The sequence below is a fragment of the Micropterus dolomieu genome, linkage group LG03 (genome assembly GCF_021292245.1).
Source record: "Micropterus dolomieu isolate WLL.071019.BEF.003 ecotype Adirondacks linkage group LG03, ASM2129224v1, whole genome shotgun sequence".
Classification (NCBI taxonomy): domain Eukaryota; kingdom Metazoa; phylum Chordata; class Actinopteri; order Centrarchiformes; family Centrarchidae; genus Micropterus; species Micropterus dolomieu.
The window spans coordinates 30,037,806-30,052,616 of record NC_060152.1 but is presented as its reverse complement, the minus strand read 5'-3'; the positions used below and the strand labels follow the sequence as shown (position 1 = coordinate 30,052,616).

The 14,811-nt window shown below is 41.0% G+C and overlaps 1 protein-coding gene across 5 annotated transcripts in view; it reads left to right on the top strand.

The window, feature by feature from the left end:
- The window catches only part of LOC123968455 (neurocalcin-delta A), a 68,140-nt gene extending 53,816 nt beyond the window's left edge, over positions 1-14,324 (top strand). For all 5 annotated transcript variants that reach the window (XM_046045232.1, XM_046045233.1, XM_046045235.1 and 2 more), the window contains 3 exons: positions 9,342-9,447; positions 10,720-10,839; positions 12,091-14,324. In XM_046045232.1, the coding sequence (XP_045901188.1) occupies positions 9,342-9,447; positions 10,720-10,817 (204 nt within the window). In that variant the 3' untranslated portion in view covers positions 10,818-10,839; positions 12,091-14,324. The remainder of the gene's footprint in view (positions 1-9,341; positions 9,448-10,719; positions 10,840-12,090) is intronic.
- The last annotated feature ends 487 nt before the right edge of the window (positions 14,325-14,811 follow it).

Genomic DNA, 14,811 nt, shown 5'->3' with positions numbered 1-14,811 from the left:
CCTCCCTTTGAATTTTTCAAATGTTTGCTTATAGTCTGTGTTAACAATGTACTAAACCCTGGTCATGTTGAAATGAGAGATATTGTTCATTTCCAGATTTTTATAGGATTGAATCCCATTTTTGTCCCTGGAAGATTCAGAAGTTGTACGATTGTTATAAGGTTTACAGCAGAAGAACTGGAAAATACTTCTGGGTTGTGCAGCAGGGCACGACAAGGGAAAAGGGGGAGCACTGGTGGCATTTCCTATACAAGAGTTTCTCATGTAAACAGACAATTACAACTGCACACACATACATTAAATGTGTGTGTGGGTGTGTAAGACTTCTACCCTCAGTTTTTTCCTACTTCCTCCACATTTGTGTAACAGCAGCTAGTTGGTCCCACTTCAGTTTCACCTAGTTTCATTGAGCAGGCTTCTTAGCTTTATTTTCTTCATTTAAAACTTAGTTTTACCATATGTCTCTGTGATTTATATACAGATGTCTCTCATTTTCTTTTGCCACTCTGCCCCCTGGTACAGTTACTACCCAGTCTGGCATCATTACTGCGGTACCAGCACTTAAGTTCACACACAGCTCAACTCATTCATCATGTAACTGATTTAATTATGACGGACACACAGACATCCAATCTCCAACATATCAGGCTACAACATCATCTGATCTAATTCATATTAGTTTAATTATCCGGAAAATATTTCGTCCATCAGCCCCCACAGATCTACTGTCTGTTCCTAGTTCGTTCGTTCACTAGTTCACACTACACGATTTTTAGGCCGATATCATCACTGCCACATCGCCGACGTCTGCCAGATATCTAGCATGCCAAATATCTGGAATCGACATCCACATCCAGCCAATGAGATTAGGCAGCTATTTTTTCACTGCAAAACTCTTTTTACTCCCCTCCAGCTCTCTCTGTAGCTCAGACGATCCCTGCTACCTGCGTGTGCTACTCCATTCTTTCACCCAGAGTCTTTGTCTTTATAATTGCTATCTTTATAATAACAAACAACAGCTGTTTGGCGTGTAGGCTCGCGTCATTTCCCGTTTCACATTTCACGCGTGTTTTCTTGACAAAACGTGGTTTGGAGACCAGCGTCGGTTGACACAGCTGCTGTCAGCTCGTGTAGTGTGTGACCCCCTGTCACCGATCAGTCACGTAGTGTGAACGCCACAACAACTTCAAGACTCCCGTCACAAGACGGCAAGTTGTGTAGTGTGAACAGCACATCAATCTGCCAACGCTGAAAGTTGTGCAGTCTGCACGAGCCTTTAAGTGCAAACATAAAGATACCTTAATGCTAATTAGGGTTAGGTACATTTGAATTCTGTCGATTACAGTTCTGCTTATTGATTCTGGTTCTTATTTATTCCCAGTTTCAATTCCAGTATGGATTAAAAAAAAATATTAAAAAGTCAACATTATCAATGTTGAGACAAACGTTTTTCTTTTAAGCATTTCATTTCAATAAAGTAAGTAAAGTCTTTTTAACTGAACATTCACAAAGTAAATGCGTACACTTAAAAACGTATGATCCACAATCAGTACATACATTTTCTTGTGGATGCTGTGGTTTTTAACACTCCTCAGTTTTCTTTTTGGTCATCTTTCTGTTTATTGCCACGTCAGCGTGATATCTGTGGCTCGACTGGAGGTGCTAGCGCTCTCTCGCTAGGAGACATCAAACACCATTATTGGGTCCAGTATTGGCCAGTTCATTATATTACGTTTAGCTCAGCACTAACACAGAAAAACGGGATTTGGAACAACAGGCACAGCAGATGCAGTTTGGAGAGTTTGACAAACACTGTGGAACTTTATAAGTTAGATGAAGCAGGCAGTCCAAAACATGGCAACATAAATCCAGAATAGCATAGATGATCATTCAAACCTGTAGAAACTCCATAAACACTGGGAAACACATGGAACAGTGCTGAGGGTTAAAATGTAGACAGAGTGGTATGAACAAAGAGACAAAGACTTAGGCCTAGTCCACACATACATGGGTATTTTTAGTACGAGTTTTTCCTCCTTTGTTTTTTAAAAACAAATCCCATCCACGCATGCACGGTTTAAAACAAATGTCTGTCTACATGAAAACGCAAAAACACACTATCAAGCACTGTCAAGTCAACAGGCGGCGATATAACCTTAACCAGAAAGTCACGTTGGTCAGTCAGAAGCCTAATAAAATTGTAAACAAAGCGGAACGGCGCGCACTCTGACGTCGCAAGACAAAAACTCCGGTTTCACTGGCTAAACACTGTAACCGGAGTTTCTAAAAATCTTCACCTTGGCAGGAGTTTTCAAAAAGATTCGGTTTCAGTGACTGCGTTTCCGTGTGGATGAACGGACAAACCGCATACAAAAAGTTACGTTTTTGAAAATACCTGTGTATGTGTGGACAGGGTCCTAAATACACAAGAAGGGTGGAGATAACGGGACACAGGTGAAACACATTAGGGCAGGTGCAAACAAACAAGACCGGAAGGAAGCGAAGTAAGACAAGGACACGAGACAGAACAACTTCAAAATAAAACAGGAAGCACAAACAAACTCCAAAACCTTGACAACATCAACATATTATCATCTTACAACAAACTGTTGTTCATTTACACATCCAGAAGATATGGAACAACATTAGCATTAATTTGAAATTGTGTTTGTATCCACCCTAATGAAGATAATTCAATACAATTCAATGATTATAATTCAATTTTACTCTCATGTCTGTGATTCTCAGTCATCCAGGTCATAGTTATCCAAGGAGGGTTAATTTAAGGGAAACATCAATTAGGCCAGTTGCCCTTGATTTAACCCACCTTGGATAATATTCCCTCTCCTTCCAACTCTGTTTCTGGCTAGTCGTAGTTTAGCTAGTCGCTCACTTTGTCTTTGGTGCTGGGCAGGTGGTGTACGTTGGGTTTATTTGAATTTTATTCTGAAAACTGCCTGCTGCATTGAGAAACGACACTAATGAGAGCAGTGATGGTGAACCAAAACAGGAAAATTGCTGTAAAACACGCTACAATGCCCTGTAGAGCTGAGAGTATATTATTACATTACACATAGTCATTCTTTCTGTATCTTCCCATAATAGCATCCCATAGCTTTGATATTTATAATTTTAGTTTCTCTAAGCATACAATGAACTGACGGTGAATGCAACAGTAGCTGTAGAGTTGAGCTAATCAAGCCAGCTTTTCTCTCATTCATTCCCAAGGTAGCCTGAGCCAATACCAGGAAATATTAATCTATAATGCATCACATGTGCCCATGTTTCATTGCTTCAGGGTAAAATTAGCCTCGTTACCTAATGATTGCAGTGATTCAGATTTCAGCCTGTCACTTTTTTCTACATCCTGACGACATAAACCTCTGCCCGGTGCCTACTTTCCTTTGAAAGATGGTGCGTTTCCCCAAGGAGAAAAGAATAGAAAGCGATGACTCAGACACTCATGCGCGTTGAAAAGTTGAAAGTTCTGCCTTTGTGAGTGTGTTTGTGATTGATTAGCAGATGTGTGTATGTGGCAGTTAATTAGCTTTGCAAAACCGTTTGTTTTGTCACACAGTATTGTAATTCAAACTCAAATTTGATTTTAGCTTATGAAATGTAGAAGCAAGGTTTCTGTGTTTTACTCATTAGGTTAGACAGTTCCATTCCTTATTGCTGAAGTGCAGTTTTAGAAAGAGCCCAGGGCCAGCTCTATCTCTGAGTGTTCCTACATACACACAGTATTCATTTATCCTCATGTCTATCTAGTCCCTCTCTGCATTTAGCTGTCTCCTTGTTCAAAGTCACCCGCCTCTGCAGAGAGAAAACAGGCTTAAGTGAAAAGTTTTCAGGTAGTGCTGACTTCTACAAGTAACCACTGAAGTTAAAATGATGCCTGATCTTAAAGTCTTTGAGTAAAGTCTACAGCTTAGTGTGATCACAGTACCTGCTCTCAGCGGTATCAAAGGGCAGATTGGCAGGTGGATCTGATAAAGCTAAATCCCTCCATTTTCTGCTGCGTCTCTGTTTCACTGGTTCAGTGCAGGTTGCTGGAAGGGAGAACCAAGTGGTGAATGAACTTTTCTTTTCCACATCTTTGACTTTTATGCTAATTTTACCACAGTGTGAGCGGTGCTAGCGGTGTGGCCCTAGGGATGACACTGTCAGTCAAAGTGTCCACCACTATTTGTTGCCGTGAAATTTTGGTACAGACATTCCTGGGTCCCCAGAGGATGAATCTTACTAACTTCGATGATCCCCTGACTTTTCCTCTAGCACCATGAGGTAGACATTTGTTGTATCAAGTGAAATGTCTCAACAACTCTCGGAGAGATTGCCATGATCTTTTTGGGAGAATTGTAATAACTTTGGTAATCTCGTCTGTTCATTTTGTCATTTTGGAAATAATTCATTCAAAATCAAATTTTGGTTTGCATTTCTCATTGCCAGGGACTCTGATGCTATTAGCATTCAGTCTGCACTCCCTAACAGTATGAAATTAAAATAATTTCCACTTACTGGCATTTGTGAGCAAACATTAGCAAGCCTATTACATTACATTTATTCATTTAGCTGACGCTTTTATCCAAAGCAACTTACAATTGCTATACGTGTCAGAGGTCACACGCCTCTGGAGCGACTAGGGGTTAAGTGTCTTTCTCAGGAACACAGTGGTGGATGGATCACAGTGGGTCTCTCACACCAAAGGCAGGCGTCTTATCCATTGCGCCATCACCACCCAACCACTCAATCACACCACTATTAGCTACATCCACGCCAGTCAGCTAAATTGTATTATTTAGCTGTTACACCTCACCAGTTTGCATTCAGAACCAACAGATCCACAGACGAGGCTATCTCCACTGCCCTCCACTCAGTGTGCACGGCTTGAAATTTACAACACCTACATCAGAATGCTGTTTGTGTATTTCAGCTCAACATTCAACACAATCTCCCCCATGAAACTGATTAGCAAACTGTGTATCACACTCACTAACAGACCCCAGACAGTTCGGACTAGCGGTCACACCTCCTCATCTCTAGTGCTCAACACCGGAGCCCCCCAGGGCTGTGTGCTCAGCCCCCTCCTGTTCACGCTGCACACCCACGACTGCATCCCTCGACATGGAGAGAACTCTGCAAAGCTCATGAATGGCTGTATTTCTTAAGTAATCTTAAGATGGCTAAATTCCCGTGCCGTGTTCTTGTCAGCTTTTACAGAGGAGCAATAGAAAGCATCCTGACTGAAAACATCACACAATCTGGCATGGGATGTGCACGGCCCAGCACCGGAGGGCTCTGCAGCTGGTGATTAAAACTGCTTCTGTTCACGCTCGCCTCCTTTTGCCTTGGTGCCTGGGAGGTGCAGCTCACTCCAGCAAGCTGATGGACTCTCCTGCAGAGTGTGTAAAGGCTGGTGATGCTCATAATTAGCCTTGTTGAAGGAGTAATTGAATGAGATTGATTGCAGCCAGCCTTGCTCATCTTCTTCAGATAATGACAAAATCTGAACGCAGGGAGAACGATAACACTGTCTCATCCCCTCGTCAATAGTTGATATCTAACTCCTTTCATCTGAAACACCGTACTATCAGCAGCGCAGGTGGCCACAGAGGGAAGTTCATTGTTTCGCTTGGCAAAAAAGGAGGGAGAGAGCATTCACACTGGTAATATAGTGGCATTGAACAGAATAGGGGGTTAGATAAATGGCTCACTGCTCAGGCAGATAAAGTCTCTACGGGAAGCGTATTCATCTTTGGTGTGAGGGTGAGGCGAGAAACTGTGCTTGTTGTGCATGTGTACTTATTACTGCAGGACAACTCAAGCGGTGCTCAGCTGGCTCTGTCGTCTGTTGTGGACGATCTTTCCCTCGCTGTTTCTCTTAAACTCTGTATTTTACACATCTGTCTGTCTCTGTATTATCTGATGGGTTAGATGGGTGATTTTCATCTCACTCGTAAGTGGCCAGGTAATAGTCCAGAGCTGTTTAGTAACAATGTACTTCGTGTCCTCACTTACCTGTGGCACAGGCTGTTTCCGACTCCACAGGACAGGATGTTGTGTTCTTTTCTGGAAGCTCCCTGCTGAAAGGGTATGAAAGAACCGTCTTTTGGACCTCTGAAGCATAATGACATCTGTCTAAAATGTAAAAACACATTACAGACGAATAAAGGGACGATAGCTGGCAGAGAAACAAAAATAATGTCCATGCAGTTTTTATTGTGAGAGTAGGAGGTGAGAGGGGAGATGGAGACACAAGCTGGCAGGGTGCAGAGAAAAACCGATTAAGACAAAGGTTGTGCTCTGTGGACACAGGAGAAGAAATTATCAAACCTAAATAACACAGGCTTAATTTTTGGTGCAGGAGAGTTCCTCTGCCTCAGATGTGTTACTGTCTTAGAGGATAAGACTGGTGTTATGCTCTATTTTGTCAACAAATCCCATAATAAGACCAAATGTGTTCATCTTTCAACTTTCCTACCCTGTATGTGGCTCTTGAACCCAAGCCCAGTTCCTATTGGAGATATACATTTTTAAGAAGAGTTACAAATATATAGCTAAGGCTAGATTAGGCTCAGTAATTTCCTAAAACAGCTGGCCACTGTAGTTTTTAGCAAATGTTACTCAAACAGGGGGAAGAAGTGTATTTTTTGGGGGGGATTATTTTTAGCGTTTCATGCATGAATGATCGCCCCATGATTTTTACTTTTCTTTTATTAATGTATCCGCTCATGCATTTGCTTTTTCAATTTTAAGTAATATATATTAATAGACTAATGAATACAATATTGAATTATTGGAAATCTTTTAAACAAATATATTTTAACATGTTGTGCTCTGATCTATGGAAAAACAACCAAGGCTCATCCATGTTATCTTCCATCAAATGAGATTGTACAACTGGCCATGGGATGCTGATCATCTTTTTTCTTACTCAAACGATGCAAGTACAAGATCCCAAACTGGTGCGGACTGACTAGAACGGGATGCCAGGTGGCACACTAAATAGCTGCAAAAAGATGGGTCAGGACTTGCTGCTTCTTCTTTGTCTGGACTGCCATTCATCATCACTGTTATTGTCAGAGTTCTCACTTGAGTTGTACCCCACTAACCTGCAGACCTGGTCCGTCTTGCTGCTCTCAAGCTCTACTAAAATGATGATCAAGATTCTACACATGCAAAAGTTGTGCAAAATATTGCTTTTTTTAGTGAACATACTGCAAAAAATAGTAACAGAAACCATCTGTTTTACAGAGAGAGTTCGTAGAGAAGGTTGTAATACAGCATGATTTTGTAGTTGTGAAAATGCACTGATCGTGCGTCGTTCCCAACTTAGTGGATGCATAATTCATTGTATTACCTGCTCACATAAATTTAACAATATTAAAAAAATAATAATAGAAGTTTAGAAGAATTCTGATATTCATTAGATGTTATTTCATGTTCAAATTGTATTTAGCCACTAAGGTATTATTCCTGAAGTTCTGCATCTGATCTATTGTCAGCCATCTTGGTTGTCATGGTTTTTAATTGCACTTACAATCGCTTGCCACTAGGTCGCTTCCTATAGTGTTGTGAATTTGTGCACACTGTGTGGCCTTTAAAGTGGCTTTAACAAAGAAATCCATGACTATAAATGCAATGGATTGGATTGCAATGGATGCATTTGGAGTAGTTGTCCACTATAGTGACCCCTATACACACATTTGGTGCTCTAGTGAGTATTCAGGGCAACGGGGAGGGTGGATGTGGGATTGAGTCAAAATAAATTACCGTGTGTATGTTCATGGTAGTGAAGGAACATGTCACCCAGTGCAACACAGTGCCTCATTGATTCTTTAGACAGAAATTGAGCTCTGTGGCATAGAGGAAGAAGAAAATTCCTCGGTCTTTCTTTGGCTCTTTTTTTTTACAGCATTGTGTGTGGTGTGGAAAATGGAGAGGGCTATCGTTTCACTTCTCATCGGTTGCTTGTAATTTTGGGATTTAGGTATTAAGCTCATTCCACTGCGTTGCTCTGGATTAGACCAACAGCTAAATCCCCAACATATAATATTGCCTAAATCTACTAAACACTCACAGCAGTTTGAAGGATTTCGATTAATAACAGAGCCACGTCCAAACTGAAATGAAGACTGATAATAACCGTGGCTGCTGCCTGTTCCTCAGCTCCACTGTGACCCAGGAGATGAGCCGCCCTGCCACTGTGTAATAGGAGGCATAACCAGCACCTATTTAAAGCTCCCGCTGCACTGTAATCACAATCAGCCCTCCTCTGTTCACATGTCAGCTCCCATTCCCCTCAAATCCGCCTCCTTATTAGAGACAGAGAGAGTGGGCTGTGATTTCACTGTTTACTGCCAAACAGCCTGCAATGCAACACAGAGCAGAGGAGACACAACACTGATAAATAGTCTGCGAGAGATTGCTTGTGTGTGTGTGTGTATGTTTTTCTCCACCCCTCCCTACCTAAGCCACGAAAATATAATCACAGAAGCAGTGTAACAAGTTGGCATATTGGAATAAATTCTCATCTGAATGGGTGTGGGCACTGTTTGTCTTTGTGACACCGCAGAGTAAATGTTACTTATATCAGTAAATTCAATATCACAGGGGCAAGTTATGTAAGTGTGTGGCAAACTCCTGTGTGCCGCCTCCCTGGGTCCCTCGAGCTATTGTACTCTCACTGTCTTGGGGTGCATTGAATGTAGAGAAAAGCTTGTATTCTGTTAACTCTATCGAGGCACACGGGGTTGGCAAATGAACGTTGCTTTTCTCAACTAGCCTGAGTGAATCTTCAGTTCAGTAAGCTGAATACAAGCAGCAGTACAAACTCCAGAACATGAGCTCCCTTCTACATTTACATGCACTTAAAGGACTGGATGTGTATGTTTGAGATAATGACCCAACAGTGGACATGTAACATTATACATATTAAATATTAAATACAGTTTCTTTCTCAACATTAATGAACTAAAATTGAGTGAAAATGCAGTTTTGACAAATTCAGAACAGACTCCGGAGGGAAAAAAACCCCATAAAACTATAAAGTACTCATAATAAACAAATATTAATTACTCAATCAAAAGTTTAAAGTTTGAAAGAAAAGCAGCATTTTATCTAATGAGAATTGAATACTCAAACACTTAGCTGGCCTGCTTCATCAGACTGTGTGGGTGTGGTTTGATTGCATACACAAACATCCTGTCGTCATATGATTCGAATGTTGCTCAATCCTGCATGGAAGCACGTGACACCTTTTTTTCCACTGAGTCTGGCTCATTTCAAACCGGTGAGAAGAGATCCGTGGATTAATCATTGATTATACATCCCTTATATAGGCAATCTATAAGATGGTGTCGTCTGTGATGAAGATGCCTGAGGACGAGTCGACACCTGAGAAGAGGACAGAGAAGATCTTCAGGCAGATGGACACCAACAGAGACGGTAGGTTAACCTCATCTACTGCAGGTATCTGAAGATATTTTTATTGTAACTTGTGACCAAAATTGACATACAAAGTCTTTTCATTCAACTTTCATTTTGCTTCTCTACCAAGACGCCAAACAAATCTAAACAATCTGATAGAATTACTATATTGATTGGTTAACTCGGTGAAATCGGACACAACAGTTGTACATTTAAACTGCAATATATTGAACAGCTCGTCAGTGGCACCTGATACTTGCAGCTGTTGTCATTGTACAAACCGACCTGGTTTTCCATTACAGAGGCACTTGCAGAGTCCTCCAGCCTGAAGCAGCAGTTCACAACATAATTCACACCTGACCTGCAATTTTAGCAATACACAGCACATGTCCGTCACACACAATTGTACCGTGGATATGCAAAGAGCACAGACACTCCAGTGGTAATCCTAAGCACAGGAGACACAGAAGCAAGCAACAAGAAGAAGAACAGAGAGATGGACAATGAGGAACTAGTGAGTGGGTTGGAAGAGAGGGAGGAGGAGGAGGAGGAGGAGGAGGAGGAGGAGGAGGAGGAGGGATGAGGAACTGGGAGAAAAGTGACAGCAGAACAAAGTGAGAGGGAGTTTGCTGACCTGGGCATTGAAACGATCGGTATTTCTTTTGCTTCTTTTAATATAAGTCACGAGTAATGAGCGACTCCTAGAGAGGCAACTTGAGTGTGTCTATTAGTGTGGACGGGAGAAAGAAGAGCCGTCTCAACACTGCCACCTGTTGGTGAGAAGTGGAACATCATTAGCATGCTCTGAAACAGGTGGTTTAGGCTCTAAAGGGACAACAATTGCAAAGAATCATAAAGGATTCAGGTGTGAAATGTGTGTTTTGTTATCATCTCACTAAAATTCTTTCAAAACACAAATCCAAGCTATCTCCCCACCCCCACAATGAGGTTCTAAGGTTATTGAAGGCTTTCTACCCCTTGGTTCACCAGTGATTTACACTAACACGAACAGTTCCTTGTCACAGCCTGAGGTAGCCTATAATGCAGAACTGAATGAGCTGAATGAGTAATCAAGCTAATTAGACAAAAGATCCAACAGTACACCGTAGAACAGTCCAGTGTTGTCCAATTAGTGCTGTATATATTTCCAGTACAGCACGGGGCCCTAAAGTGAGGTTGATCTTACACTGTCTATGCATTGATCCTTGGTTTTGTGCCATGAAGTAAAATATAAATTACTAAAACATCATGCCTCTCCTAATTTTGTCCTGGTGTTTATATGTGTTTTAGGTAAGCTGTCTCTGGAGGAGTTCATCAAAGGAGCGAAGAGCGACCCCTCCATCGTCCGCCTGTTGCAGTGCGACCCCAGCAGTGCTGGACAGTTCTAAACCTGAGGCATCAACACAACCTGTAAGGCGCACATGCAATCCAACTTTTTGAATACAGTGTAGCAAGGTCAGCGAGCCGGGAGTTGCAGAAAGTGCATTGGTGTTACTACAGCAGTTTTCAGAAAGTGCGGTTCGTAGGAAGGCTGAGGCTCAGCCTCATTAACAAAGGTGCTTCTCCTACGAGCAGTCGTGCCTCCCGGGCAGTGAGGATGCCTGCTGGAGGGAAGCTGTTCAGAGGCAGTGTGCACTGTGCAGGATGTAGGATGGGTCATCCACGGTGTCACTGGCTTTGTGACTATTTGTAGTTCATGGACTGATATTAGAGACTTTGTAGGAGGTGACCTGTTATTTTGGAGCAGTTGTTGAAGGTGTTGATGCTCTGAAAAAGATTTTTTTTAAAGGCCCCATGTGTGGGATTTGTCCATTTCTGAAGTGATGGTAGTGTTTGTGGGCTCTTCTTGTAAATATCCTCAGTATTCTCTAAAGATGTAAGATTAAACTGAGGCGTTTGTGTTGCATCTTCATGGGTGTTTGACACTTTTAGATGCTTACTGTCTTGTGAAGTCAACAAGCATTTCTTTAGTTTTCTGACACTAAACTCTAGGCATGAGTTGCTGCAGCACTTGAGGAGCTTTGTTAGCGCTATAGGCTATGACTTTAGTCAAAACGGTGGAGTGTGTGGTCTGCTGTGTGTAAGATGTAAATATGACAGCAGCCTGGTAGAGGTCCTTGGTCTTTCTCCAGGTATGAATCATACATTTAGTGTTATTTATTTCCACAGTTTTTAGAGGTTTTAATTTCTATCTATAAATCTTTCTGTCTATAACTGTTTGTTTTGTTTTGTTTATTCATCACCAGTCTCAATAGATTTTCCAGAAAGACTGTGTCACTATATATAGAATCGTTTCTATTGCCCAACCTTGGTTCAGACAATAAGAAGTAAAATCGAACGCAATTATCATTTAGCATCACAATTATTTTAATTACTTGAACTGATAACTGTTTATGTAACAGATGAATATTCAAATGCTACATGGTGTAGTTTTTTTTTTTTATAGAACATTGTAGCAGTGACAGCTTTTTTTTAAATGATCTCTTACTTTGGTGATGTGTTTTGAATGGATCCCTTCAGAAATATATCAGATGAAGCTGTTTTATATTGTATCATCATCACAAACCATGAAATGCAACATGTGATAAGAATGAGCAACATATTTACACCTGTTGTCATCCCAATAGTGATCTGACTGTCTCCTCATCTGTCTCCTCGCAGTGCTTCTTTGGGTGACTCTAAATCCCCTTAACTCTCCACTAAGGAGCAGACTGAAGAATGACAAGCTGATGACGATGAAGAGGACAGGCCTTCAATATGCACTGAGGAAAGATGGGCACAGGAGCCACATTCTCCAGTTGCCCCCCCTCCCCTCCACACACACACACACACACACATACACACACGCACACACCCCAAGCTGTTTATCTAAACCTCCAAAACCCAACAAATACTGAACCTGAACATTATCAAACACCACTCGTTGTACCAGGATCCCTCCGTTCTCTATAGGCATGTCAGAGTATAAAGAAGGTCTGCAGTAGGTTGTATATATACAGTATAAACTGGAGTCTGTGTATCAGTGTCTTTCCTTGGCTCTCTGTGCCCTTTGAGGCTCCAGCCGGGGCGACACAGAGCCTCTGTCACTCTAATGTGTATCATAGACAGAGTATGTGCATGAGACAACGAGAGAGAGAGAGATGATGGTGTTGGCATACTGTAGGTGAGATTATTTAATCTGCAGAGAGGACTTGTGAAGATTGTCCTTCACTCAGAACGAGTGCCGCTCTTAGTTTCCTCTTTTCTACTGTGAGAATGTGTACGTGTGTTTGTGTATTTTGCAAACTTGATAGACTTTGTTTCATTTTTCGTGCTGGGACAAAATTACATGAACATGTAATATTATGCATATGCGCCCTAATCAATAGTTTGATTTTAGTGATGTCTCACTGATGTAATGAAGGATGAAACACATCCCTTTATCCTTCATCTGTTCCAGTGGTTTTTCATATCAGTAAGAATCTGACGGTGGCGCCGCATTACTGCGCTCTAGTTTAAGGCAAATCAGGAAAACTTATTGAATGAAAAAGTATTTGAGGTAGATATACTAAAGTGCACCTAAATCTGTAAAGCAAATTTCAGAAAGTCCAGGTTGCTCAGTTCATAACAAATGTTGTGAAATAATAAAAACATGTTTATTTAAGCATGTCAAGCATGCAAACCAGTTTCTTTTTTGACATTTACTATGTGAAGAACAAAGACACACTTTACGTTCACTTTTAGATGTTTTCAAATGCCGCATGCTGAACAGTTGGATACAGGGGTGCATAGACTAAATAACACATATGCATGTGACTTAATGCGCATGTGTTTTTATGTATGTTTATGGATATGAGTGGCTAAACGGCCAGTCGCCCATCTAGCTATGTGCTCGCTTCTGTATGTTAGTATTGTCATCGTTAGTGCTACCAGTAGCCAGTGTTATTGACAGCGTACGGACTGCCACAGCTGACGCATGTAATGGTTCATATGAGTGACTTGATGGTAGGAAACAAAGAGGAGCTTTAGGAAGATCACCATGCACAACAACCTATAAACATAAAGACACAGTGTTGCATGGGTAATGCTGGCAGAGCTGAGAGCTTCAGCTTCTTTCAATATTTAAATCACCATCCAGTTGTATCTATAACGGGGCCAAACATACACAGAGCGGGCTGAATTCTTTAGCAACAGTCCCAATTCTTTGTAGGCTTTCAGTTAATTAGCATGTGTGCAGTTTACAGTGTTACTCAAAACTAATGACATGCTATTGGTCTCACTAATACAAACACTCCAAATTCATTCAAGTGGTCTCATCTTCTGTCCCTCTTTCTTTCCTTCACTGAGCTGTCAAAGAGAAGAGAAAGAGATTTTTAAGAAAGTTCAACTAGGACTAGTGTGACCCCCTCCCCTGAATGTAACTGAGCCCTCCCCAGGGCAGACAGAGCGAAGCTGTTTCAGTTATTGCATTGTTTTCCAATTAGAAACGCTTTGAATGTTTTACTAAAGACTGCTGTTTTTTGTGAAGAAGAAAAAAAAAAAGATGCAGACAAACAAACCGAGAATCACAACTACTGCAATGATACTGTCACAATGTGTTGCTTTTATTGTATTTTTATGATTTTTCTTTCTTTAAAAAAAAAAAAAAAAAAAACTACGTCAGGTGTAACATTTCTGTAAAAACACAAAATAGCATCTTGTGGTCAAGTGCCAAATAAAAACAAAAACAGTATTGTATAAATTTATACTGTACAATTGTTATCTGTTGAACAAAATGTTTGTAATTGTTGCATTTTGTAGGTTTTGTATGGTATCCTGTATTTAGTGACTGCAGTTTTGGAACACAGGATTCTGTTTTTTTGGTCAACTTTAAAAAGCAAAAATTAAATTTGCAATTTATTGTGTGCAAGCAGTAATGTGGTGTCTGGTTAATTGTTTAATATTGTGGTCTAAAGGTACAATCTGTAAGATTTTAGCCAGAAATTTAGGATTTGAAAAAAAATCAACTAGTATGATCAAGAGAATGTGAAGAAATAACGCTCTGACATTGTGTCAATAATGTCTTTTTATTGTGTTATAGAGATAACTACTGAAGTTAGCATGCTAATGAACTAGCCCCGGCCTGTCCTTTGTTGTAATAACACTTGTTCCTTGAGATGCGATAATGAGTCACTGTGGAGTCCAGTCTGCCCTCAGTCTAACATGAGAGAACGACAAAGTAGAGCTACTCTGAGGCCTATTCAATCAACGCTGCTGCACAAGCTGCTCTCCCTCACACTCCCCGACCTTCCATTACCGTTAACTCTGCTTTTCTGTCTCCCGACACCACTTGAAGTTCCCTGTCCCTAACTGGGTGTCAAATAGTCATTTTTGTAGGGATGCAGGAGGCTCATGTTAAACAAA